This window comes from Mastigoproctus giganteus, chromosome 8 (genome assembly GCF_048544385.1).
Source record: "Mastigoproctus giganteus isolate SK-2022 chromosome 8, ASM4854438v1, whole genome shotgun sequence".
Lineage (NCBI taxonomy): Eukaryota > Metazoa > Arthropoda > Arachnida > Uropygi > Thelyphonidae > Mastigoproctus > Mastigoproctus giganteus.
The window spans coordinates 231,808,154-231,834,355 of NC_143582.1; the positions used below are offsets into that span (position 1 = coordinate 231,808,154).

Sequence of the window (26,202 nt, forward strand, 5' to 3'; positions counted from 1 at the left end):
TTGAAAAAAACCATCATTGATAAAACAGAGGAAAAGATTGGAGTGGTTTGACTATGTGAAGAGAATGGAGGACAACAGATTGCACAGAGGAGCCATGGAGATGGAAAAAAAGAGAGAAAGACCAAGAAGGATGTGGTTAGAGGGTGTAAGAGCAGCTATGAATAGAAGAGGACTGGTGGATGGAGATTGGGAAAATAGAAAAAAATGGAAAAAAAAAGATAAAGGAATGACCTTTTTCATGTTAAACTGAGGTGAACTATTGTAATAACAGAATAAATCCTAAGAAGAAGAGAAAAGAAGAGGGATTAGCTCAGTAGGGTAAAATAGGGTGAACACAAATATTATATTTCTGTTATAGAGCAGAATCAATACTATACATTATTCTGTTATGCATTTATATGATTACCTTTGTTTAAAATTAATCTAAAAATGAACCCTAATCACCCCATCACTCCTAAAATAGACTGCATCTGGTGGTGACTCAGTTCATTCTCATGGTAGTATGACTATAGTTTATATGCAATGACATTCAGGAACACAATTATTAAAAAATCCTACTTGCACACAAAACTGTATGTTGTAAGTCTCATTATTTAAGAATAACTATAAAAATCTCTGAAAGCAAAAAGTAGCAAAATTCATGTTTAATGTTGAAAAAAGTACTCACTTGACAGAATTCCATGGACAGCTGGTGTAAATAAGTAATTACAGAATAAGAATGGTAAACTGAATCAGGTATAAAAAGTAATTACAGAATAAGCTTGGTAAATTGAATCGAACTTATAAAAAAAAACTGCAAAAAAAAATTACAACTACATAATAGCAATGTAGCTGAAATAGATGGGAGAAATGTATATGATCTATGGATTGCATATTAATCCACCCATTAATTTATGTATTCAGTTTCTGTGGCTACTTATACACATTTCTATTTCTAATTTTCATTCTGTTCCAACCTATCTACATAACTGATCATTTCTTTCCACACTAATTTTATATGTTAGCATTAGCATTAGCATTAGTAGAGGCATATGATGCAAAAAAGCCCAAAAAAAAAAAAAAAACACCACTTCCACTTCACCCCTCCATTCGTTCGAAATACCTGTCCAGCTGAGCCTTAAATTTATTTAGTTTATCAACTTCCACGACAAGGGATGGAAGTCTGTTCCACCAACCATCTACCCGCTGGCTAAAGGCAAATTTCCGCACGTCTATCCTACATCTGTCTTTCCTTAATTTGAATTTATGCCCTCTCAGGTGATTATTCTGAGCAAGAGGAAGAATCCCATCAGCATTGAGCATGCTCAAACCATTCAAGGCTTTATACACCTCTATCAAATCACCTCGCTGGTGCCTAGACTCCAGACACTGTAATTTGCAAAACTTAAGCCTTTCTTCGTAAGAGTACCCCTTTGTTCCATTCACTAATCTTGTTGCTCTTCTCTGTACTCATTCCAGCAGCTCTACATCCTTCTTGAAATGAGGCCTCCAGACCTGTATACAGTACTCAAGGTGTGGTCTGACCATTCCCTTATACAAGGGAATAATCACCTCCTTATCCCTGCTAGAAAAATTCCTGTATATCATTGATAAGACACCATGAGCTACTCTTGCAGCCCGTCTGCACTCCTCAGAGAACTTCATATCTGCCTGCACAATCACCCCTAAGTCCCTTTCATTCTCTACCACTGTCAGTGTAGTACCACAGAGTTGATACGTTGCTCTGGGGTTGCTGTTTCCCATATGTAGTACTTTACATTTGTCAATGTTAAACATCATTTGCCACCTCTCAGCCCATCTGCTCAACCTTTTCAGATCCTGTTGCAGCAACATAGTTACAGTAGTGTCCTTGACAACCCTGCCAACCCTTGTATCATCTGCAAACGTGGACATTAAGCTTGATATACCATCATCAATATCATTTATAAATACAGAAAACAATAACGGACCCAACACTGAACCCTGAGGGACTCCGCTAATAACATTAGTCCACGATGAGCAGTGTCCATTTATTACCACTCTCTGTATTCTCCCCCTCAACCATCTCTTTATCCATACCAGCAATTTGCCTCCAATGCCACACTGCTCCAATGTGTGCAGCAGTCTTTCATGTGCAACAGTATCAAAAGCTTTTCTAAGATCCAAGTATATAATATCAAAGTTATTCCCTGCATCCAGTTCTTTTGTGACTGCATCATAGTATCCAATTAAATTGGTCAGGCAAGACTTCCCCTTAACAAAACCATGCTGTGTCTGAGCTATAATTGAAGTCTTGTCTAGATGATCCTGCAGTGCTTCTTTAACCAGTGCCTCCATTAATTTTCCTGGAACAGAAGATAAACTCACAGGTCTATAATTACTTGTGTTGGCCTTTGATCCTCCTTTGTGAATTGAGGTCACATTTGTACATCTCCAGTCTGTGGGTACCTCCCCTGAGTCCAGGGAAGCTCTCATAATTATGGCTAAGGGTTTGTTTACTTCCTTTGCTGCCTCCTTTAATATAACTGGATAGATCCCATCCACCCCGAGTGCTTTTCTTGTGTTTATCTTCAACAATTTCTCCTCTACTTTACTCTCAGTTATTACAAGATTCTCTAGCTTACTACCAGAGTTGAATTCCCCTCTGGCATTCCCCTCACTGAATAACTCTTCATGTGTGAATGTCGATGCAAAATATTCATTTAGTTTGTTAGCTACCTGAGCAGGATCATCAACAGTAGACAAATCGATATCAAGTGGACCAATCTGATTCATCCCCATCCTTCTAGAGTTTACATAAGTAAAGAACTCTTTTCTGTTTTTCTTTGTATCCCTTGCTAAAAATTTCTCATAATCTGCCTTTGCCTGCGTAACCTCCTTTGTAACTTGGTTACAGATCAACTTGTATCTATCATAGGCTTCTGTGTGACGTGTTAATTTATATGTATCCCATGCATTTTTCTTCTCTGTCATGTGTCTCATTAGCTCATCTGACATCCATTTAGGCCTAAACCTTGAACAATATTTCTTAGGTTGGTATGTAAAGCCTAATAGCTTCCAAGATAAGTTCTTTGAATGCTTCCCATTTTGAATTTGCTGTTGGTAACATCTTCAGTTGGTCCCTTGTTACTCAAGAGAGGTTTTCATATAACATATGATATGATTATTCCTGGTAAAAATGGGGTCAAGAATACCATCTCCCATGCAGCATCTCTAATATGCTGATATAATATAACTGGGGTGGATGGGATCTATCCAGTTATATTAAAGGAAGCAGCAAAGGAAGTAAGCAAACCCTTAGCCATAATTATGAGAGCTTCCTTGGACTCAGGGGAAGTACCCATGGACTGGAGATGTGCAAATGTGACCCCAATTCACAAAGGAGGATCAAAGGGCGACACAAATAATTATAGACCTGTTAGTTTAACTTCTGTTCCTGTAAAATTAATGGAGGCACTGGGTAAAGAAGCACTGCAGGATCATCTAGATAAGACTTCAGTTATAGCTCAGACACAGCATGGTTTTGTTAAGGGGAAGTCTTGCCTGACCAATTTGATTCAATACTATGATGCAGTCACAAAAGAACTGGATGCAGGGAATAACTTTGATATTATATACTTGGATCTTAGAAAGGCTTTTGATACTGTTGCACATGGAAGACTGCTGCACAAATTGGAGCAGTGTGGCATTGGAGGAAAATTGCTGCTATGGATAAAGGGGTGGTTGAGGGGGAGAAGACAGAGAGTGGTAATCAATGGACACTGCTCGTCGTGGACTAATGTTATTAGTGGAGTCCCTCAGGGCTCAGTGTTGAGTCCATTATTGTTTTCTGTATTTATAAATGATATTGATGATGGTATATCAAGCTTAATGTCCAAGTTTGCAGACGATACGAAGGTTGGCAGGGTTGTCAAGGACACTACTGACACTATGCTACTGCAACAGGATCTGGAAAGGTTGAGCAGATGGGCTGAGAGGTGGCAAATGAAGTTTAACATTGACAAATGTAAAGTACTACATATGGGAAACAGCAACCCCAGAGCAACGTATCAACTCTTGTGGTACTACACTGACAGTTTTAGAGAATGAAAGGGACCTGGGAGTGGTTGTGCAGGCAGATATGAAATTTTCTGAGCAGTGCACACGGGCTGCAAGAGTAGCTCATGGTGTATTGTCGATGATATATAGGAATATTTCTAGCAGGGATAAGGAGGTGATTATTCCCTTGTATAAGGCAATGGTCAGACCGCACCTAGAGTACTGTATACAGGTCTGAAGGCCTCATTTTAAGAAGGATGTAGAGATGCTGGAACAAGTACAGAGAAGGGCAACAAGATTAGTGAATGGAACAAAGGGGTGCTCTTACGAAGAAAGGCTTATGTTTTGCAAATTACAGTGTCAGTAACTAGGCACCGGTGGGGTGATCTGATAGAGGTGTATAAAACCTTGAATGGTTTGAGCATGCTCAATGCTGATGGGATTCTTCCTCTTGCTCAGAATAATCACCTGAGAGGGCATAAATTCAAATTGAGGAAAGACAGATGTAGGATAGATGTACAGAAATTTGCCTTTAGCCAGCGGGTGGTTGGTTGCTGGAATAGACTTCCATCCCTTGTCATAGAAGTTGATAGCCTAAATAAGTTTAAGGCTCAGCTGGACAGGTATTTCGGACGAACAGAGGGGTGAAGTGGAAGTGGTTATTTTTTATTTATTTTTTTTTATTTTTTATTTTTATTATTTTTTTTTTTTTTGGCTGATGCTGCATAAGCTTGCTTTCTTGCATCAAATGCCTTTACTAATGCTAATGCTAATAAGAACCAGCCTGCTGTTGTGAGGTGCACTATCCACAAGGTCTAGTATATATTTGGAACATTAAAGTACAAATCAAAATTTGCACTTCACTGAACTTCCTATGAATGATATTGGATTTTTAGAACTTCATATATATTTTGCTCTTTTTTCCTACAAAAATGCTTATTTCTTTTCTTTTTGAGGGTTTTGTGACTATCAGCAGAAAATGCAAAAAATGTCTTAGTCGGTATGTGTGCCCTGTTATTCCATTTCAGCAGTCAATATTCTCACTTTAGAGAGTATTTAATAGAATTCTTTTGGCTGGTTGGCAGCAGCAATTTTTTGAGGCCTGCTTTTTTTGGCTCAGCCTTTCCTTGCCACCAAGCATAGCTGAATATATAAGATGATTAAAGTAAGATTAAACACATTTTTACCACATGAATGCACTTCTGAAACTACAGCAAGTTTCACAAGTACTTTCATTCACACTGCAAGGAACTACTATTACTTCTATGCAGGAAAAAATAAAAAAATAAGTACAAAACATAATTAATTATCAAATGGAAAATAAAAGAAAATTAAAAGATAAAAGTCTGTGCACATCATGGGAAGCGATCAATACAGAATTCCACCATAATAATGGCACTACTGTACTTGCAACCTGTAAACAAGGAAGACTGTGCAAGGGAATCCTAAGGGTGAATGCAAGCACCTCGTAGAAAAAAATAAATAAATAAAAGAAAGGAATATAAAGGGGAGACATGACTTCATTGTGCAGCACCCATACCTCTAGATCTCCAAAATTTCATATTTCCTTAGTGAACTGCTGAGAGACAGCCAAGCATTCACTGGGTCACTATAGGATCTATTGGTTGGTTAGTGTATATGTTTATCAGCACAAGAGCTACTAAGGCCAAGATATGCCCATTGAAGTTTGCCTGTGCTGCAGAAGAACATTTTTGAAGATTATGTTAAGATATAATCTATTATATACCTGGATCTGCTTTAAAAAACTGAAAAGATAATTTAGGCTTCCATCATTTCCAATTAGATGTGTTAATGTCAGTGGGTCCCATAAGTTCGACACAGATTGTAGAGTTTTTGCTTGAATACTGTTACAATAACTGCATTTGAAAAGGATACATTTAACCATTAGTTGCATATTAAAATGCATGCAGTGGAAAGGATTGTCTCGCCTATACGATTTGGGAAAGACCAAACTAAAGAAACAAGAACTTAAATAATATAGAGGTTGGTTGGTTGGTTATTAGGATTTTTATGGTGCATCAGCATTTAAGGCTATAGTGCGCCAAATAATACAGAGTAAAACCTCTTTAGTAACGAAATATTAAATATAAGCAAATAAAGTTACACAATGTAAATTTGATATTGACTAATGCTGAATTGTCTAACCAAACTAAATGCAAATAGAAAATAAACCAAATACTACTACAAACAAAGGGAATAACAGAAAATAAATATTGATGCAATACTATTCAATATAATTAAAAACTAAAGAAAACTGTATTGAAAATAAATACTGAAGCAATACTATTGAATATAATTAAAAACTAAATGGTAGAAAATTATCCAAAAACTTAGTGAAGAAAGGTGAAGAATGTAACAGCACTGCAAAAATGTGTAAATGAAAGGAAACAGGAGGGGTTAGAAACAACAACAAAAATGATAATAGAATGTGTGTGTGTGTGTTCTTTCTTTTTTCTGTTTTAATAATATCAGTAAAGGCACATGATGCAAGATAGCAGGCTTATATAGCATCACCAAAAAAAAACCAAATTTTCTAATTTCACCCATCCACTCACTCCAAATGTTTGTCTAGTTCTGCCTTGAATCTATTTAAGCTATCAACTTCTACAACGATAGAAAGAAATTTATTCCAGAAATCAACCACACACTGGCTAAAGGCAAACTTTTGCATATCAATCCTACAAGTGTCTTTCCTCAATTTGAATTTATGCCCTCTCAAGCGATTATTCTGAGCAAGAGGGAGAATCCCATCAGCATTGTGCATGCTTAATATAACTGATGACTGATCCTGTTAGTTAAATCATCACTGGGTTGTTAGATCGTTAGAGCATAGCCTTCCACTGATAAGTGCCATGCCAAGAAGCACCAAAATGATTATCCACTCTCTCTTTTCTTAAGGACCAGTCAGATTTTCACTTGTAACTTCTCATAGGAGTGGCTGGATATGGGAAAAGCATACCAAAGGAACCTTGTGAGATACAGAAATGATGAAGGAAACAACACCAATACAACAACGGAAACAAAACAGTACAGAGGCACTTTATTCAAAAATGGCAACATAGCACTGGCTGCCATGATACAGATGCATCACTACCAAAGATGGAAAAAAGGGAACAGATGGTCCTCAGTAGGAGCTATGGTACCCCTAATGATAAGGCAAGACTTTCCCTTAACAAAACCATGCTGTGTCCGAGCTATAACTGAAGTCTTGTCTAGATGATCCTGCAATGCTCCTTTAACCAGTGCCTCCATTAATTTCCCTGGAACACAAGTTAAATAAACTAACAGGTCTGTAATTACCTGTGTCTCCCTTTGTCCTCCTTTGTGGATTTAGGTCACATTTGCACATCTCCAGTCCATGGGTACCTCCCCTGAGTCCAGGGAAGCTCTCATAATTATGGCTAAGGGTTTGCTTACTTTCTTTGCCACCTCCTTTAATATAACTGGATAGATTCCATCGACCCCAGATGCCTTTCTTGTGTTTATCTTCAATACAATTTCTACCTCCACATTACTCTCAGTTATTACAAGATTATCTAGCTTACTGCCAGAGTTGGATACACCTCTGGCATTCCCCTCCCTGAATAACTCCTTATGTGTGAATGTTGATGCTAAATATTCATTCAGTTTGTTAGCTACCTAAGCAGGATCATCAACAGTTGAACCATCAATATCAAGTGGACCATTCTGATTCATCCCCTTCCTTCTAGAGTTTACATAAGTAAAGAACTCTTTGCTGTTTTTCTTTCCATCTTTTGCCAAAGATTTCTAGTTATCTGCTTTACCTGCCTAACCTCCTTTGTAACTTGGTTACAGACCAGCTTATATCTATCATAGGCTTCTGTGTCACATGTTAATTTATATGTATCCCATGCATTTTTCTTCTCTGTCACATGTCTAATTAGTTCATCTGACAGGCATTTAGGCCTAAATCTTGAACAATATTTCTTTGTTGATATGAAAAGCCTAGTAGCTTCCAAGATTAATTCTTTGAATGCTCCCCATTTTGAATTTGCTGTTGGTAACATCATCAGTTGGTTTCACAGTATAGAATTTAAATACTATCTTAGACCACCATAGTCACCTTTATGAAAGCAAAAACCCTTCCCTTTACCCTTGATGGTAGTTACCTCTTTGAGTAAATCCCACTTCAGCACACTATGATCACTGTCACCTAGAGGTTCCTTTATCTGCAGATTCTTTATGCATGAATAATCATTACTGATAATCAGATCAAGAGTATGACTCCCTCTAGTTGCCTCTCGAACATGCTGCTGTAGAAAACAATCACCCAATAAATCCACAAAAGCCTTGCTAGTGTGTGAGTGATGAACCCACAAATTCCAGTCAATATACAGGAAATTAAAATCCCCCATTATAAGACACTCTGATTTACTGGCCCACTCTATTTCTCTGCACAATTGCTCATTATACTCAACAGATTCATTAGGTCTATAACACACACACACACCTACTCTCATTTTTCCTTTCCCAGTGCTTATGTCACACCAAACAGACTCAACATTGCATTGTCCACCAACATGAATTGGATGCACTTCCTGAGATTTTATGTGTTTCTTAACTAACAGCATAAACACTCCTACCTTTCTGTCCTGTCTATCCTTTCTGTACACATTGTACTCCCCAAATGTCTCTGATATCCCAACAATATCTGCCTTGGATGTCTTGACTAGCACTTAAAGCTCATTGAATTTATTCACTATACTCCTAGCACTGGCGTACATGCAAGCATACATGCACCTGTTTCTACTCTTAGTTACCCTAACACAGCCCATATATTTACTTGTTCCACTATGACTCCCAGCAGTCCTGGAAATTCCCATTGCCTTGCTTTCCAGGCTGCTGCTCAATTCCATTTCAATAGTGCAAGAATCACTTTTAACTCTGCCAGCATTTAATCTATTAATCCACGTATCCCCCCAAGCTAGCAGTTTCCTGACCCACCTAACTCTGCCTCGATAGCATCAGCAAATATTCTTGCACCCTTTCTATTTAAGTGTATCCCATCCGTGTAGAAGCAGTCTCTCTTGTTAACAAGCACAGACCAGGCAGAGAAAAATTCTACCCCTCGAGCATTGCACATTCTCTCCTGGGCCGAACGGGCACCTCCGTAGCCAGGTGGGAAGGAGCAGCAGTGCGTATTACACGCTTCTTGATTAGACTGGGGTTCGAGCCTGTCACCACCAAATACGGAGGATGTGGAAAGGTCAGGGAATAACCACCGCATATCCCAGAGCAATATGGCCTTAGTTGCTAATGCTCCTAAAAAAAAATAACAACAACAATAACCAGGGCTGAATTGATCAACAAGTTATTTAGGGAGGGGAATGCCAGAGGTGTATATAACTCTGGCACTAGGCTAGATAATCTTGTAATAAATGAGAGTAAAGTGGAGGAATAATTGTTGAAGATACACACAAGAAAGGCACCCGGGGTGGATGGGATCTATCCAGTTATATTAAAGTAGGCAGCAGAGAAAGTAAGCAAACCCTTAGCCATAATTATGAGAGCTTCCTTGGACTCAGGGGAGGTACCCATGGACTGGAAATGTGCAAATGTCACCCCAATCCACAAAGGAGGACAAAAGGAGACACAGGTAATTACAGACCAGTTTGTTTAACTTCTGTTCCAGGGAAATTAATGGAGGCACTGGTTAAAGAAGCATTGCAGGATCATCTAGACAAGACTTCAGTGATAGCTCGGACACAGCATGGGTTTGTTTAGGGAAGTCATGTCTGTCTAATTTTATTGGATACTATGATGTAGTCACAAAGGAACTTGATGCAAAGAATAACTTTGATATCATATATTTCGATCTTAGAAAGCCTTTGATACTGTTGCACATGGAAGACTGCTGCACAAATTGGAGCAGTGTGGCATTGGAGGTAAACTGCTATGTATAAAGGGATGGTTGAGTGGGAGAAGACAGAGAGTGGTAATCAATGGACACTGCTCTTCGTGGACTAATGTTATTAGTGGAGTCCCTCAGGGTTCAGTGTTGAGTCCATTGTTGCTTTCTGTATTTATAAATGATATTGATGATGGTATATCAAGCTTAATATCCAAGTTTGCAGACGATAGATACAAAAGTCTGCAGGGTTGTTAATGACACTATTGACAGTACACTGCTGCAACAGGATCTAAAAAAGTTGAGCAAATGGGCTGAGAGGTGGCAAATGAAGTTTAACATTGACAAATGTAAAGTACTACTTATGGGAAGTGGTAATCCCAGAGTAATGTATCAACTCTGTGGTACCACACTGACAGTGGTAGAGAATGAAAAGGACCTGGGGGTAATTGTGCAGGCAGATATGAAGTTTTCTGAGCAGTGCACATGGTCTGCAAGAGTAGCTCATGGATGTTGTCTTTTCAATGATATACAGGAATTTTTCTAGCAAGGATAAGAAGGTGATTATCCCCTTGTATAAGGCAATGGTCAGACCATCTTGAGTACAGTCAGTCCTCGTATAGCACGATAGTTGTGTTCCTAGAAACCGTCATGCTATGCAAAATCTTGCAATATAAACAACAGGCCCCTATGGGTAAAATAGGGTTAGGTGGTGACCACCCAAGATTGAACACACATTTGTAACCAAAACATTACCAAACACAATAAATAATCGTAATAAAATACTTACGTATTTTATTACGATTATTTATTATTATATGTAATAAAATACGTAATATGTAAGCATTTTAATTACTTAAGCATTTTAAGTAATACGTAAGTATTTCATTACGACTATTACGTAATAAAATATTGCTAATGCTTTTGCTTTTATCGTAAGCAAACTTTTTTGTTTGATTTTCTATCCAAACAGATGACAGCCGTTCCATCTCTTCCAATTCTTTGTGTCTTAATCTAATGGATTTTAATTACACTTTGAGTTGTCATGCTATGAAAGTTGTTTTTATTTTCTCTGCTTTCTTTGTAATTCTCGGCGTTGCCTCATTTAGGTCTGTAGCAAGTGCAATATCACATGGTCTTTCATTTCGCTCAAAGCGTTTCACAATTTCACATTTTTTCTCTATCGACAGAAGAGGACTGGACATAAGCCTTACCGGGGAAACCCCGGTGAGCCGGAGGCCCGTGTGATTTTGGCCATAAACCATAGTATGAGGCCACTATAAATTTTCCCAGGTAAGAATTTTTGATCCAGTCCACCTCTGTTTATCGATATTGCTTTTGTTTTTCTCTGTGAATCTGCAGTGTCTTCACTAGGATGTTGTATAAAGGGATGGTTGAGTCACACGTTTTAAGTATTTTTCTCATTTTTAGGAAATAAAGCACAATTACAAAATGAGGAGGCACTACTTGATACACATAAACAAAGCTGCGCGCGTGTAGCAACTGAATAAACAACACCGTAAAGGCAGGGATACACTATTAACACCTCACATTTTACTAAAGCACATTTCTAGGGGTTACTACCATAAAACAATAAAAACAATTTCCAGTTGCGTTTCTGCTAGTGGAATCTGTTATAAACTGGTAGTAAACTCAATCTAATTGCATTTGTGATTATACCGATAGCTGGAATTGTGTTGGTTTTTACGTTATTATGGTGAAATGTGTTTACACTTCACTGATATAAAAAACAAATACATTTTCAGAATCTTCTCTTCATTCCTATCACGTTACATTCAGTTGGGGTGATTCCCCGCTCGGCTGCCATTTCTTGTAAACACAAAGGCCAATTGTGCATAAACGAATTCGGTTCGTGTTATATAAGATATCGTTCCCCTATTTATAAATCGTGTATGATCGAATTCGTGTAGTATAAACACATGTTATATGATGACTTACTGTACTGTCCAACCTGTACAACCCAAGCACGGTACTAAGTACTATAGGTTCTATTACCTCTCGTGTTTGGGGTTTACATAAAAAAAAAAAAAACTGTAAACAGGTCTGGAGGCCTCATTTTAAGAAGGATGTAGAGCTGTTGGAATAAGTACAGAGAAGGGCAACAAGATTAGTGAATGGAACAAAGGGTTGCTCTTATGAAGAAAGGCTTAAGTTTTGCAAATTACAGTGTCTGGAGACTAGGCATCTGCAAGGTGATCTGATAGAGGTGTATAAAGCCTTGAATGGTTTGAGCATGCTCAGTGCTGATAGGGTTCTTCCTCTTGCTCAGAATAATCACCTGAGAGGGCATAAATTCCAATTGAGGACAGTTGTAGGATAGATGTGCAGAAGTTTGCCTTTAGCCAGCGGGTGGTTGATTGCTGGAACAAACTTCCATCTGTTGTTGTAGAAGTTGAAGCTTGCTTTCTTGCATCATGTGCCTTTGCTAATGCTAATGCTAACATCTGGTGAGTATGGGCTTGGCACACCCAGGGTCCTGAGCTGGATATCATCATTCTTCTCTTTCTTGGTGATTCCCTTCTACTTTTGACTCTCTCTCTCTCTCTCTCTCTCTCTCTCTCTCTCTCTCTCTCTCTCTCTCTCTCTCTCTCAGGATAACGCAGGGCTTTTTTTTTTTTTTTTTTTGGCTGGTGCAGCATAAGCCTCAGGCTGCCTTGAACCATATAGCTAATAATAATAATAATAATAATAATAATAATAGTAATTGCACCACATATTACTTTAACAAAAAACAACCTTTTTAGTTGGTCAGCTGTATAAAAGGAGTGGAAGTAAACTTTGTTGAAATAAGCAGAAATTAATAACAATAGCAATAATAATAATAATCATAATAATAAAAGTAATAACTCACAAGAACTACATAAATAAAAATAAACCACTGGACCTAAGCTGAAGCTAAACAAGTCCACCTCCATAGATAGATGACGTCGCAGATAAATATTATTCATACTGCATTGAGCGTGTCACAGGATAAAGTCACTCGCGTTCAAGCTTAGGCAGAGGGATTGGCTTGAAAAGTTGGAGACAGTCTCCCGAGCAAGACAGTGGAGCAAGTGGCGCTGGCCCCTATAAGGCTACCACAAGAGAAGGGCAAGACCATCCAGCCCCACCAACTGGAAGTGTTTTCTGTGCAACTGTGCTAGTGACCACCCAGGAAGGAAGAAAATGCCAACGCATGAAGTAGGGCATTGAAATGAATACATACATCATGCGAGCATACTATGAAATACTATAAAGAGACCAATATGACATACTATAAAAGCATACTATAAAGAGACCAATATGACAATGTACAGATTGCGACTACATACAAAGTGGTTGGAACGATACCCGGATATTCATGTCACCAAACAGCGATTAGCAGACCAAAGAAGGACCATCATCATGAAGAACCTAATAGCTCCTGCCATCTTGGAAAAAATCAAGCAGGATGTCAGCAATCTGCTACAAAGCACAAAGAATATGGTCAATATCGAACAAGAAGAGGAATAGCAAGAAGAAATACCCAGAGTGGCTGAAGTGGAAAGAGACGAAAAGTCATGCTATCCAGAATAGAAGACAAGTGGAAGAAGGCCCTAACAGAAATGAAATGGACTCCACAAGAACCTACGTGATATCTAAGCAGAGGCCAAATAAAATCCTGTGGAGAGTAACAGACCACCTCAATCGGCAAATAATGTCACATTACCTTGACAACAATGGTGCAACGCTGGAGGCTATCCACACAGCTGACATTACAATGGAACATCAAATGATGACAGGTGTGGTCATGTGTTAGGCAGTGAAGCATGCGCACGAGGTTGGTGAACATTATGGAGGCAGTTGTTCAATCGAAGACAACAATGTAATTATTCACCTGCGTATTTGTAGTGATGTAATTGCCCTGCCCTCTTCTCCCATTGGCTCGAATAAATATCACTAGGAGGAAAACTTTTTTTAACGTATAGAGAGATACTTGATAATTAAAAAATAAATAAAAATTTATTTATTTTTTACTTTAAATATTATGGCTGATTTCTTATCCCTGTCCATTAATGGATGCAGGAATATACAATTCTGTACTGGTAAAATTTTATATATCGAAATCAAAGAAACTTTTAATATTATTATTATTAGCCATATGGTGCAAGGAAGCCTGAGGCTTATGCTGCACCAACCAAAAAAAAAAATTTGAGTACCCTGAGAGAGAGAGAGAGAGAGAGAGAGAGAGAGAGAGAGAGAGAGAGAGAGAGAGAGAGAGAGAGAGAGAGAGTAAAGTAGGAGGGAATCACAAAAGAGAGAAGAATGATGATGACATCCAGCTCAGGACCCTGGGTGTGTGTGTGTCAAGCCCATACTCACCAGATGTGAGCCCCTGGGGGTTTATATAGATCACAATCAGAATATGCCAGAACAATATCCTGCAATTTATCTTCCCAATTAATGCATATTGTAAAATGATCTAGTAAAATTAAGTGTGCCATTATGAAATGTAATAATTTTTTTAAGTTATTTTAATTTTTTTTAAGATAACTTAAAAATTATTTATATTTTTTTTATTTTGTTCAATTACATAGTACTGCCACTGAACATCTAAGTTTTGTAACCTTTTTTTTAGAAAAAACAAAGCCCATGCAAATATAAAAGCCAAATTAATCAAGGCTACTTACTATAAAATTAATTTATTGATGAGAGACCAGTAAATTACAAAACAGGTTGTCATATTTGTGACTCATATTTTAAATAAATAAAAGAAAAGCTGTTCAATGATATTATTTGTATAAAAGTAGCTATGGCATTTAAGTTAGTTATGGAATTTACTCAAGGCAGTGGAAATCTGTTGGCTGCAAATACAAAGAACAAGATAATTCTCAATTTACTAAATATGAGAGAAACTTTGCTTACATCTGTTATCAGTTATATGAGGTTCTTCTGTTATAATAATGGTTGAGGACTCATCATCACAAGATTTTTCATAAACTCGTTGTCGGGTGACAGTTAATCTGGCTACTGGTTTCATTGTTGCTCCTGAAGAGTCATAAAATGGAGAAGCTTCATTATTTGGAATTGATGCAGTAATTCTATGAATTCTTTCTTGAGGAACAGTTGGAGCATTAGGAGCCTGACAAATAAAAAATGGTTATTAAAAATATAGGACATTAAGGAATAAGCCGAAAATTAAAATTCAAAGTCTGAACTCCTGCAAAGTACAGAGAAATTATTTAATAATCACATTTATTCATTATATGCAATATTAAATTATTAAATAAACTTTGTAGCATTTTGAATGCACAAAGGCTATCAATGATGAGAGATTTCAATTTAATGCATAACTTATATTTAGCATTGTAAGAACTTCTCTTCTTCGTGATTTTTCTACTTCTGACACTCACTCACTCACTCACTCACTCACTCACTCACTCACTCACTCACTCACTCACTCACACACACACACACACACACACACACACACACACACACACACACACACACACACACACACACACACACACACACACACACACACACTCTCTCTCTCTCTCTCTCTCTCTCTCTCTCTCTCTCTCTCTCTCTCTCTCTCTCTCTCTCTCTCTCTCTCTCTCTCGGGGTAATTGGGAAATATTTTTTGGTTGGTGCAGCATAAGACTCAGGCTTCCTTGCACCATATGGCTAATAATAATAATAATAGCTATCAATTCACAAAATCTCTTATTTCAGTAATGGTTTAATTGCTTAACCTGAGCAATTCAACACAGCAATGGCATCCTCATTCTTGATATGTCTATATCTTGAGGGATGGGATACACTTCAATAGAAGTGTATCCCATCCCTCAATATATTGCTGATACTATCAAGGCAGTGATAGGTGGGTCAGAAAACTGCAAGTTTGATGGGAGAATACAGAGACTAATAGATTAACCAGAGCCACGGGCAAAGATGTAGGTGATTCTTGCACTGCTTCTATCGGAAAAAGTAGCAGCCTGGAATGCAAGGTGTCAAAGATTTCAAGGACTGCTTGGAGTCATCACGAAACAACTGAATACATGGACTGTGTTAGGAAACTAAAAGTAAGAATAGGTGCATGTATACTTGCATGTAAACCAATGCTAGGAGTATAGTAAATAAATTTCATGAATTTGAAGTGTTAGTCAAGACATCAAATGCAGACACTGTTGAGATTTCAGAGACGTGGTGTCACTCAGATATAAGGGATGCAGAATTTGAATATGGGAGTACAATGTATACAGAAAGGATAGACAGGATAGGAGGGGAGGAGGAGGAGGAGTTATGCTCTTAGTTAAGAAGCACATAAAATCTAAGACAGTGTATCCAGTTGACATGGGTGGCCACTGCAATATTGAGTGAGTTTGGTGTGATATAAGCACTGGGAAAATAAAACTGAGAGTAGGAGTGTGTTATAGGCCTAATGACTCTGATAAATACAACAAACAGCTATATAGAGAAACAGAGTGCCAGAAAATCAGAATGTCTTATAATGGGGGATTATTTTAACTTTACAGATGTTGACTGGATCTTGTGGGTTGGTCATTTACACAATGGCAAAACTTTTGTAGATTTCTTGTTATGTTAGAGGGGCAACAAGAGGAAGCAATACTCTTGGTCTGGTTATCAGCAGTAATTCTACATGCATTAAGAATCTGCAAGACCCACTGGGTGGCAGCGATATCAGTGTACTCATGTGGAATTTAATTAAAGATATAAGTGCTGTCAAGTGTAAAGGGAGAGGCTTTTGCTTTTGTTAGAGTGACCACAGTGGTCTCAGACAGTTTTTAAAAATTCTATGCATTGGGACCAACTGATGATGTTACCATGTTGTTTTTGGTTTTTAGGAGCATTAGCTACTAAGGCCATATTGCTCTGGGCATATGCGGTGGTCATTCCCTGACCTTTCCGCATCCTCCGTATTTGGTGGTCATGGGCTTGAACCCCAGTCTAATCAAGAAGCATGTGCTACGCACTGCTGCTCCTGCCCACAAGGCTATGGAGACACCCAATGATGATGATGTTACCAACAGCAAGTTCTAAATGGGAAGCATTCAGGGAAGTAATCAAAGAAGCTACTAGGCTTTTCATGTCAACAAAGAAATACTGTTCAATGCTTGGACTTAAATGGATGTCAGATGAACTAAACTATTGAGACAAGTGTCAGAAAAGAAAAATGCATGGATTGCATATATAAATTATCAGCTGATTCGGAAGCCTATTGTAGATATAAATTAGTCTGTAGTCAAGCCACAAAGGAGGTTAGGCAAGCTAATGCAGATTATCAGAAGTCTCTGGCAAAGAATGTCAAGAAAATCAGCAGAGACTTTTACTCTTATATTAACAGATGAAGGAAGGGATTGAATCACATTGGGTTGCTTAATGTCAATGGGTTAACTGTTGATGACCCTCCTCAGGTTGCTGACAAATTGAATAGGTGTTTTGCATCTACATTCACACATGAGGAATTCTTTAGGGGAGGGGATGGCAGAAGGTTAGCAAACTCCAATAGGGACCTAAATGACTTTGTGATAACTGAAAAGTAAGTGAAGAGGAATTGTTGAAGATGAGCATAACAGAGTCATCTGGGATGGATGGGATCTATCCAATTATATTAAGAGAAGCAGCAAAGGTGGTAAGCAAGCCTTTAACCATAATTATGAGAGCATCCTTGGATTCAGCAGAGGTTCCTATGGTCTGGAAATGTGCAAATGTATCCCCAATTCATAATGGGAGATCAAAAGGTGACATGAGTAATTACAGATCTGTTAGCTTAACATCTGTTCCAGGGAAAATAATGGAGTCACTGGTTAGAGAAGTAATGCAGGACCATCTGGACAAGAATGCAATTACTGTATACTGCAGTCACAGCATGGATTTCTTAAGGATTGGTCTTGTCTAACCAATCTGATAGGATATTATGATGAAGGAGCTGGATGCAAAAAATAGTTTTGATGTCATATACTTGCATTTTAGAAAGACTTTTGATACTACTGCACATAAAAAAAAATATGCTATAGAAATTGGAGCAATGTGGCATTAAGGGCAAGTTACTACTATAGATAAAGGAATGTTTAAGTGGAAGAAGACAGAGAGTGGTTATCAATTGGCACTTATATTTGTGGTCTAGTGTTATCAGTGGAGTCTCCCAGGGTTCAGTGCAGCACTCATTGTTGTTTACAATATTTATTAATTATACTGATGAAGGTATATCAGGCTTATGTCAAAGTTTGCAGATGATACAAAGATTGGCAGGATGGTTAACAACAGTAAACAGGTGAGCTACTGCAACAAGATCTAGGAAAATTGGATTAATGGACTGAGAAATGGCAATTGAAATTTAACATTGATAAATGCAAGGTACTGAACACGGGTAGCAGGCTGAATGTAAATGGCATTCTTCTCTTGCTGAGATTACACACGAGGGGGCATGAATTCAAGTTGAGGAAGGATGGTTAGCATTAGCATTAGTTGAGGCATGTGATGCAAGAAAGCAAGCTTATATAGAGCATGAGCCAAAAAAAAAAAAACTATCCTGTAACCAGGATAGATGTGCAGAAGTTTGCCTTCAGCCAGCTGGTGGTTGATTGTTGGAACAGGCTTTGATCTGTTGTTGTTGTGGAAGTGGATGGTTTGAATAAATTAAGGAAGAACTAAACAAATTCTTGGAGGTTATCGATGGGTGAAGCGCAAGTGTTTTGTGATTTTATTTTTGGCTGATTCTATATAAACTTGCTTTCTTGCAAGTTTATATAGCATCAGCCAAATGGAAAGATCAACAGCAAAAGGTTAATCCTGTAGGAAAGTGAACATGTGTATGGGAATCAGTGATGGCCAGTAGGTAGTTGATTGCTGGAAAAAACTTCCGTCTGGTGTTGTAAAGTAGGTAGTTTGAATAAATCCAAAGAAAGAAAAACTAGACAAACTATTAGAGGAGGTGGGCAGGCGATATGGGAACTTTTTTTTTTTTTAGCTAATGTTGTTAAGCATGCTTTTTTTTTTTTTTCATCATTTGCCACTACTAATGCTAATTATAATAAGGCTATGCATGAAAAGTTTAGCATTCAGTTTTCTTTGCTTGTCCATTTGAGGTGATCTCCAAAGTGGGTGGTGTCCATTACAATCACATAGTAGACAGTAGACAGAATGGAGTTTGGATCTGCACAATGAACTTGTTTAAAGCCTGCTTCATTGCATGTGTGATATGGTCACAGATATATAGAATCAAGGGTAAATGTGATGATGAGTGAAATGAACATTGCAACTATCTCTAAGGAACCACACAAAGTTATATAATTGGATGGAATCCTGGATTCCATTAAAATGGCAACAACTCTATGAGCTGTGTTTGTTGAATTTCTATTTTGTCAATAAAGGTTTATTGTAAACATATGCATATTAGCTCATAATTAGCATTAGCATTAGTTGAGGCATATTATGCAAGAAAGAAAGCTTACAGAGCATCAGTCATAAAAAAAAAAAACCCTTCCTATTTCACCCATCCGGCTACTCCAAATGTTTGTCTAGGTCAGTCTAAAATTTATTTAAGCTATCAACTTCCACAACAACAGACGAAAGTCAGTTCTAGCAATTAACTACCCACTGGCTAAAGTCAAACTTCTATACATCTATTCTACAACTGCCTTTCCTCAATTAGCATTAGCATTAGCATTAGTAGAGGCATTTGATGCAAGAAAGCAAGCTTATGCAGCATCAGCCAAAAAAAAAAAAAAAAAAAAACCACTTCCACTTCACTCCTCTGTTCGTTCAAAAAATCTGTCCAGCTGAGCCTTAAACTTATTTAGGCTATCAACCTGCCACAAGGGATGGAAGTCTGTTCCACCAACCAACCACCCGCTGGCTAAAGGCAAATTTCCGCACGTCTATCCTACATCTGTCTTTCCTCAATTTGAATTTATGCCCTCTCAGGTGATTTTTCTGAGCTAGAGGAAGAATCCCATCAGCATTGAGCATGCTTAAACCATTCAAGGCTTTATACACCTCTGTCAGATCACCTTGCTGGTGCCTAGTCTCCAGACACTGTAATTTGCAAAACTTAAGCCTTTCTTCGTAAGAGCACCCCTTTTTTCCATTCACTAATCTTGTTGCCCGTCTCTGTACTCGTTCCAGCAGCTCTACACCCTTTTTGAAATGAGGCCTCCAGACCTGTATACAGTACTCTAGGTGTGGCCTGACCATTGCCTTATACAATGGAATAATCACCTCTTTATCCTTGCTGGAAAAATTCCTGTATATCATTGACAATACTCCATGAGCTACTCTTGCAGCCCGTCTGCACTGCTCAGAGAACTTCCTATCTGCCTGCAAAACCCCCCCTCAAGTCCCTTTCATTCTCTACCACTGTCAGTGTAGTACCGCAGAGTTGATACGTTGCTCTGGGGTTGCTGTTTCCCATGTGTAGTACTTTACATTTGTCAATGTTAAACTTCATTTGCCACCTCTCAGCCCATCTGCTCAACCTTTCCAGATCCTGTTGCAGCAGCATAGTGTCAGTAGTGTCCTTGACAACCCTGCCAACCTTTGTATCGTCTGCAAACTTGGACATTAAGCTTGATATACCATCATCAATATCATTTATAAATACAGAAAACAATAATGGACCCAACACTGAGCCCTGAGGGACTCCAATAATAACATTAGTCTACGATGAGCAGTGTCCATTGATTACCACTCTCTGTCTTCTCCCCTCAACCACCCCTTTATCCATAGCAGCAATTTGCCTCCAATGTCACACTGCTCCAATTTGTGTAGCAGTCTTCCATGTGCAACAGTATCAAAAGCCTTTCTAAGATCCAAGTATATAATATCAAAGTTATTCCCTGCATCCAGTTCTTTTGTGACTGCATCATAGTATCCAATCAAGTTGGTCAGGCAAGACTTCCCCTTAACAAAACCATGCTGTGTCTGAGCTGAAGTCTTGTCTAAATGATCCTGCAGTGCTTCTTTAACCAGTGCCTCCATTAATTTTCCTGGAACAGAAGTTAAGCTCACAGGTCTATAATTACTTGTGTCAGCCTTTGATCATCCTTTGTGAATTGGGGTCACATTTGCAGATCTCCAGTCTATGGGTACTTTCCCTGAGTCCAAGGAAGCTCTCATAATTATGGCTAAGGGTTTGCTTACTTCCTTTGCTGCCTCCTTTAATATAACTGGATAGATCCCATCCACCCCAGGTGCCTTTCTTGTGTTTATCTTCAACAGTTTCTCCTCCACTTTACTCCCAGTTATTTCAAGATTTTGTAGCTTACTGCTAGAGTTGAATACACCTCTGGCATTCCCCTTGCTGAATAACTCCTCATGTGTGAATGTCGATGCAAAATATTCATTTAGTTTGTTAGCTACCTGAGCAGGATCATCAACAGTTGACCCATCAATATCAAGTGGACCAATCTGATTCATCCCCTTCCTTCTAGAGTTTACATAAGTAAAGAACTCTTTGCTGTTTTTCTTTGCATCCCTTGCCAAGGATTTCTCGTAATCTGCCTTCGCCTGCCTAACCTCCTTTGTAACTTGGTTGCATATCAACTTGTATCTATCATAGGCTTCTGTGTCATGTGTTAATTTGTATGTATCCCATGCATTTTTCTTCTCTGCCATATGCCTCATTAGTTCATCTGACATCCATTTTGGCCTAAACCTTGAACAATATTTCTTAGTTGGTATGTAAAGCCTAGTAGCTTCCAAGATAAGTTCTTTGAATGCTTCCTATTTTGAATTTGCTGTTGGTAACATCATCAGTTGGTCCCACTGTATAGAATTTAAATACTGTCTCAGTCCATCGTAGTCGCCTTTACGGAAGCAATAACCCTTCCCTTTACCCCTAATAGTAGTTACCTCTTTGAGTAAATCCCACTTCAGCACACTGTGATCACTGCCACCTAGTGGTTCATTTATCTGCAGATTCTTAATGCATGAAGAATCACTGCTGATAATCAAATCAAGAGTATTACTCCCTCTAGTTGCCTCCCGAACATGCTGATGTAGAAAACAATCATCCAATAAATCCACAAAAGCCCTGCTGGTGCGTGAGTAACCAGCCCCCAAATTCCAGTCAATATCTGGGAAATTAAAATCTCCCATTATAAGACTCTCTGATCTCTAATTTGAATCTATGCTCCCTAGGATTCTTAATATCAGCAAGTGGAAGTATCACATCAGCATTGGGCCTGCTCAAACCATTCAAGGCCTTGTACACCTCAATCAGATCACTCTGCAGGTCCCTAGTCTCCAGATGCTGCAACTTGAATGAAGGGATCCTCTTACCAAGAGAGACTTAAGTCCTGCAAATTGCAGTGGCTGGAGACTAGGCACCTGCACAGTGATCTGATTGAGGTTTATAAGGCCTTGAATGGGTTGAGCATGCTGAATTCTGATGGGATCCTTCCACTTGTTCAGATTACGAACCTTAGGGGGCATAAATTGAAATTAAGAAAAGACAGATGTAGAATAGATGTGCGGAAATTTGCCGTTAGCCAGCGGGTTGTTAATTGCTGGAACAAACTTCCATCTGTCGTTGTGGAAGTTGATAGGTTAAATAAATTTAAGGAGGAACTGGATAGGCATTTGGAGGGAATGGCATGATTTTTTTTTGGCTGATGCTGCATAAGCTCATACACTTGCTTTCTTGCATCACATGCCACTACTACTACTACTTGTAGAACTTAAACCTCTCTTCTTAAGAGCACCCCTTTGTTCCTCTCACCAATCTTGTTGCCCTTCTCTGTACTCATTCTAGCAACTCTACACCCTTCGTAAAATGAGGCCTCCAGACCTGTACCAAGTACTACTCAAGATGTGTAGCCTGACCATTGTCCTATAGAAAGGTATAATCACCTCCTTGTCTCTGGTAGCAAAATTCCTATATATCATTGACAAAACTCCATGACCTGCTCTGGCAGTTCATCTGCAATGCTCAGAGAACTTCATATCGGACTGCACAATTACCCCCAGGTCTTTTTCATTCTCCACCTCCCTGAGTGCAGTACTACAAAGTTGGTATGTTTTTCTTGGGTTACTGCTACCCATATGCAGTACTTTGCATTTGTTAATGTTAAACATCAGTTGCCACTTCTCAGCCCATCTACCTAACTTTTCTAGATCCTGTTGCAGTAGCATACTGTCTTTACTATCATTAACACCCTGCCAACCTTTGTATCATCTGCAAACTTGAACAAGTTTGCAGATGATATTAATCATTAATAAATGATTAATATCATTTATTAATGATATCGATGATATACCTTCATCGATATCATTAATAAATACACAAAACAACAATGGGCCCAGCATCAAACCATGAGGGGCTCCACTAATGACATTACTCAGTGTAGAGCAGTGCCCATTTATTACCACTCTCTGCCATCTCCCACTCAACCATCCCTTTATCCATTGCAGTAACTTGCTCTTAATGCCATACCGCTCCAATTTGTACAGCAGTCTTCCATGTGTAACAGTATCGAAAGCTTTCCTGAAATCAAGTACATGATATCAAAGTTATATTTTGCAACCAGTTCCTATTGCATGACCACATCGTAATATCCAATAAGATTGGTCAGACACGACTTCCCCTTAACAAACCCATGCTGTGTCCAAGCTATTACTGCTGCCTTGTTTAGGTGATCCTGTATCATCCCTTTAACCAGTGACTCCATTATTTTCCCCAGAACAGAATTTAAACTAACTGGTCTATAATTATTTGTGTCACCCTTTGAACCTCCTTTGTGAATTGGGGATACATTTTCACATCTCCAGTACATGCACACCTCCGCTGACTGTAAGGATGCTCTCATAATTATCACTTACTTCCCTTGCTTCCTCCTTCAATATAACTGGATAGATTCCATCTGCCACAGGTGCCTTTTTTATGTATAGGGATCAGCTCATAAAGTCTTCAATGTTACTATGAAGTTCTCTATAAGTTCATTATAGGATAGGGCCATAATTTAGATTTAGATGTGGGAGATTGACCAGTTTGTTTTCTAGAGGTCATTTGTTTGTGTCAATTGTCAATTCTGGCTTATGTTGTCCATTTATGGACAAATTCAATGGAAAAGTTTGTGGAAAACGCAAGCAGTTGCTCTTGACATCTCAAAGGCTTTCGATCATGTTTGGCATAAAGGTCTTCTAAACAAGCTTCCATCTTATGGTTTGCCAAATGCTTTTTGTAATTGGTTATCCAGTTTTCTCTCTGATTGCTCACTGAGGGTGATGGTAGATGGCTCTCTGTCTTCTAGCTTCTCCACTAATGCTGGTGTCCCTCAAGGTTCAGTTCTTTCCCCCACTCCTTTCATTTTGTATATTAATGACCTTCTTCCATTGACCGGAAATCCTATCCATAGTTTTGCCGATGATAGCACATTGCACTCCGCTTTGCATTTTGAGAAACCTTGCCCTGCTCAATCAGCTTCAACTTCTCAAATATCCGCTGCCAATTCCTTAAATGCCAATCTTCAGGTAATTCTTCAGTGGGGGAAAGACAACTTAGTTGATTTCAATCCTTCTAAAACTCAGTCTTGTTTTATATCTCACAAAAAGGATTCTTTTGCTACTATGCTTATCTTTGGTGACACTCTGATTTCTAGGCAAAATTATTCTTTATCATTAGCATTAGCAAGGGCACATGATGCAAAAAAGCAAGCTTATATAGTATCAGCTAAAAAAAAAAAAAAAAAAAACCACACATACCCTTCTCATTTCAACCCATCCACTAATCCAAATGTTTGTCTAGTTCTGCCTTGAATCTGTTTAAGCTATAAACTCTACAATGACAGATGAAAGTTTGTTCCAGCAAACAGCCACCTGCTAGCTAAAGGCAAACTTCTGTACATCTATCCTACAACTGTCTTTCCCCAATTTAAATTTATGTCTTCTCAGGCTATTAATTTGAGCAAGAGGAAGAATCCCATCAGCATTGAGCATGCTCAAACCATTCAAGGCTTTATACACCTCAATCAGATCACCTCGCAGTTGCCAAGTTACCTTCCTTCATAAGAGCAGACCTTTGTTCCATTCACTAATCTTGTTGCCCTTCTCTGTACTCATTCCAACAGCTCTACATCCTTCTTAAAATGAGGCCTCCAGACCTCATTTTATCATCAGGATATCTCTCTTTTGGGGATTACTCTGACTTTTAATCTCTCTTGGCACAAGCGCATTACAAATATTGCTTCCTCTGCTGTTGTTTGGTGTTGTTTATTTGGTTTTTAGGAGCATTAGCAACTAAGGCCATATTGCTCTGGGATTTGTGGTGGTCATTCCCTGACCTTTCCGTATCCTCCATATTTGGTTGTCACGGGCTTGAACCCCGGTATAATCAAGAAGCGTGTGCTACGCACTGCTGTTCCTGGCTACCGCTTCCTCTGCATCTAAAAAACTTGGTTTACTTTCTCTCTTGGCATTGCTTTTCTTCCAAACAGCTGTTCATTAGCATTAGCAAAGGCACATAATGCAAGAAAGCAAGCTTATATAGCATCTGCCAAAAATTAAAAAAAAAAACACTTATTTCACCCATCCACTCGCTCCAAATGTTTGTCAAGTTCTGCCTTGAATCTATTTAAGCTTTCAACTTCTTCAGCGACAGATGGAAGTTTGTTCCACCAACCAACTACCCGCTGGTTAAAGGCAAACTTCCGCACACCTATCCTACATCGACCTTTCCTCAATTTGAATTTATGCCCTCTCAGGCGATTATTCTGAGCAAGACGAAGAATCCCATCTGCATTGAGCATGCTCAAACCATTCAAGGCTTTATACACTTCAATCAGATCACCTCGCAGGTGCCTAGTCTCTAGACACTGTAATTTGCAAAATTTAAGTCTTTCTTCGAAAGAGTAGATTTTTGTTCCATTCATTAATCTTGTTGCCCTTCTCTGTACTCGTTCCAGCATCTTTCTTAAAATGAGGCCTCCAGACGTGTATACAGTACTCAAGGTGTGGCCTGACCATTGCCTTATACATGGCTATAATCACCTCCTTTTCCCTGCTAGAAAAATTCCTGTATATCATTGACAAGACACTATGAGCTACTATTGCAGACCATCTGCACTGCTCAGAAAACTTCATATCTGCCTGCACAATTACCTCCAGGTCCTTTTCGTTCTCTACCACTGTCAGTGTAGTACCACAGAGTTGATACGTCACTCTGGGGTTACTGCTTTCCATATTTGGTACTTTACAATTGTCAATGTTAAACTTCATTTGCCACCTCTCAGCCCATCTGCTCAACTTTTCTAGATCCTGTTGCAGCAGTGCACTGTCATTAGTGTCATTAA

At 38.6% G+C, this 26,202-nt stretch overlaps 1 protein-coding gene across 3 annotated transcripts in view; it reads right to left on the bottom strand.

Annotated features, from left to right (window-relative positions):
* LOC150082412 (spondin-1-like) overlaps positions 1–26,202 on the bottom strand; it is a 366,276-nt gene that overhangs the window by 140,477 nt on the left and 199,597 nt on the right. For all 3 annotated transcript variants that reach the window (XM_090379272.1, XM_090379273.1, XM_090379275.1), the window contains exon 8: positions 14,813–15,029. In XM_090379272.1, coding sequence (XP_090235398.1) covers positions 14,813–15,029 — 217 coding nt within the window. The remainder of the gene's footprint in view (positions 1–14,812; positions 15,030–26,202) is intronic.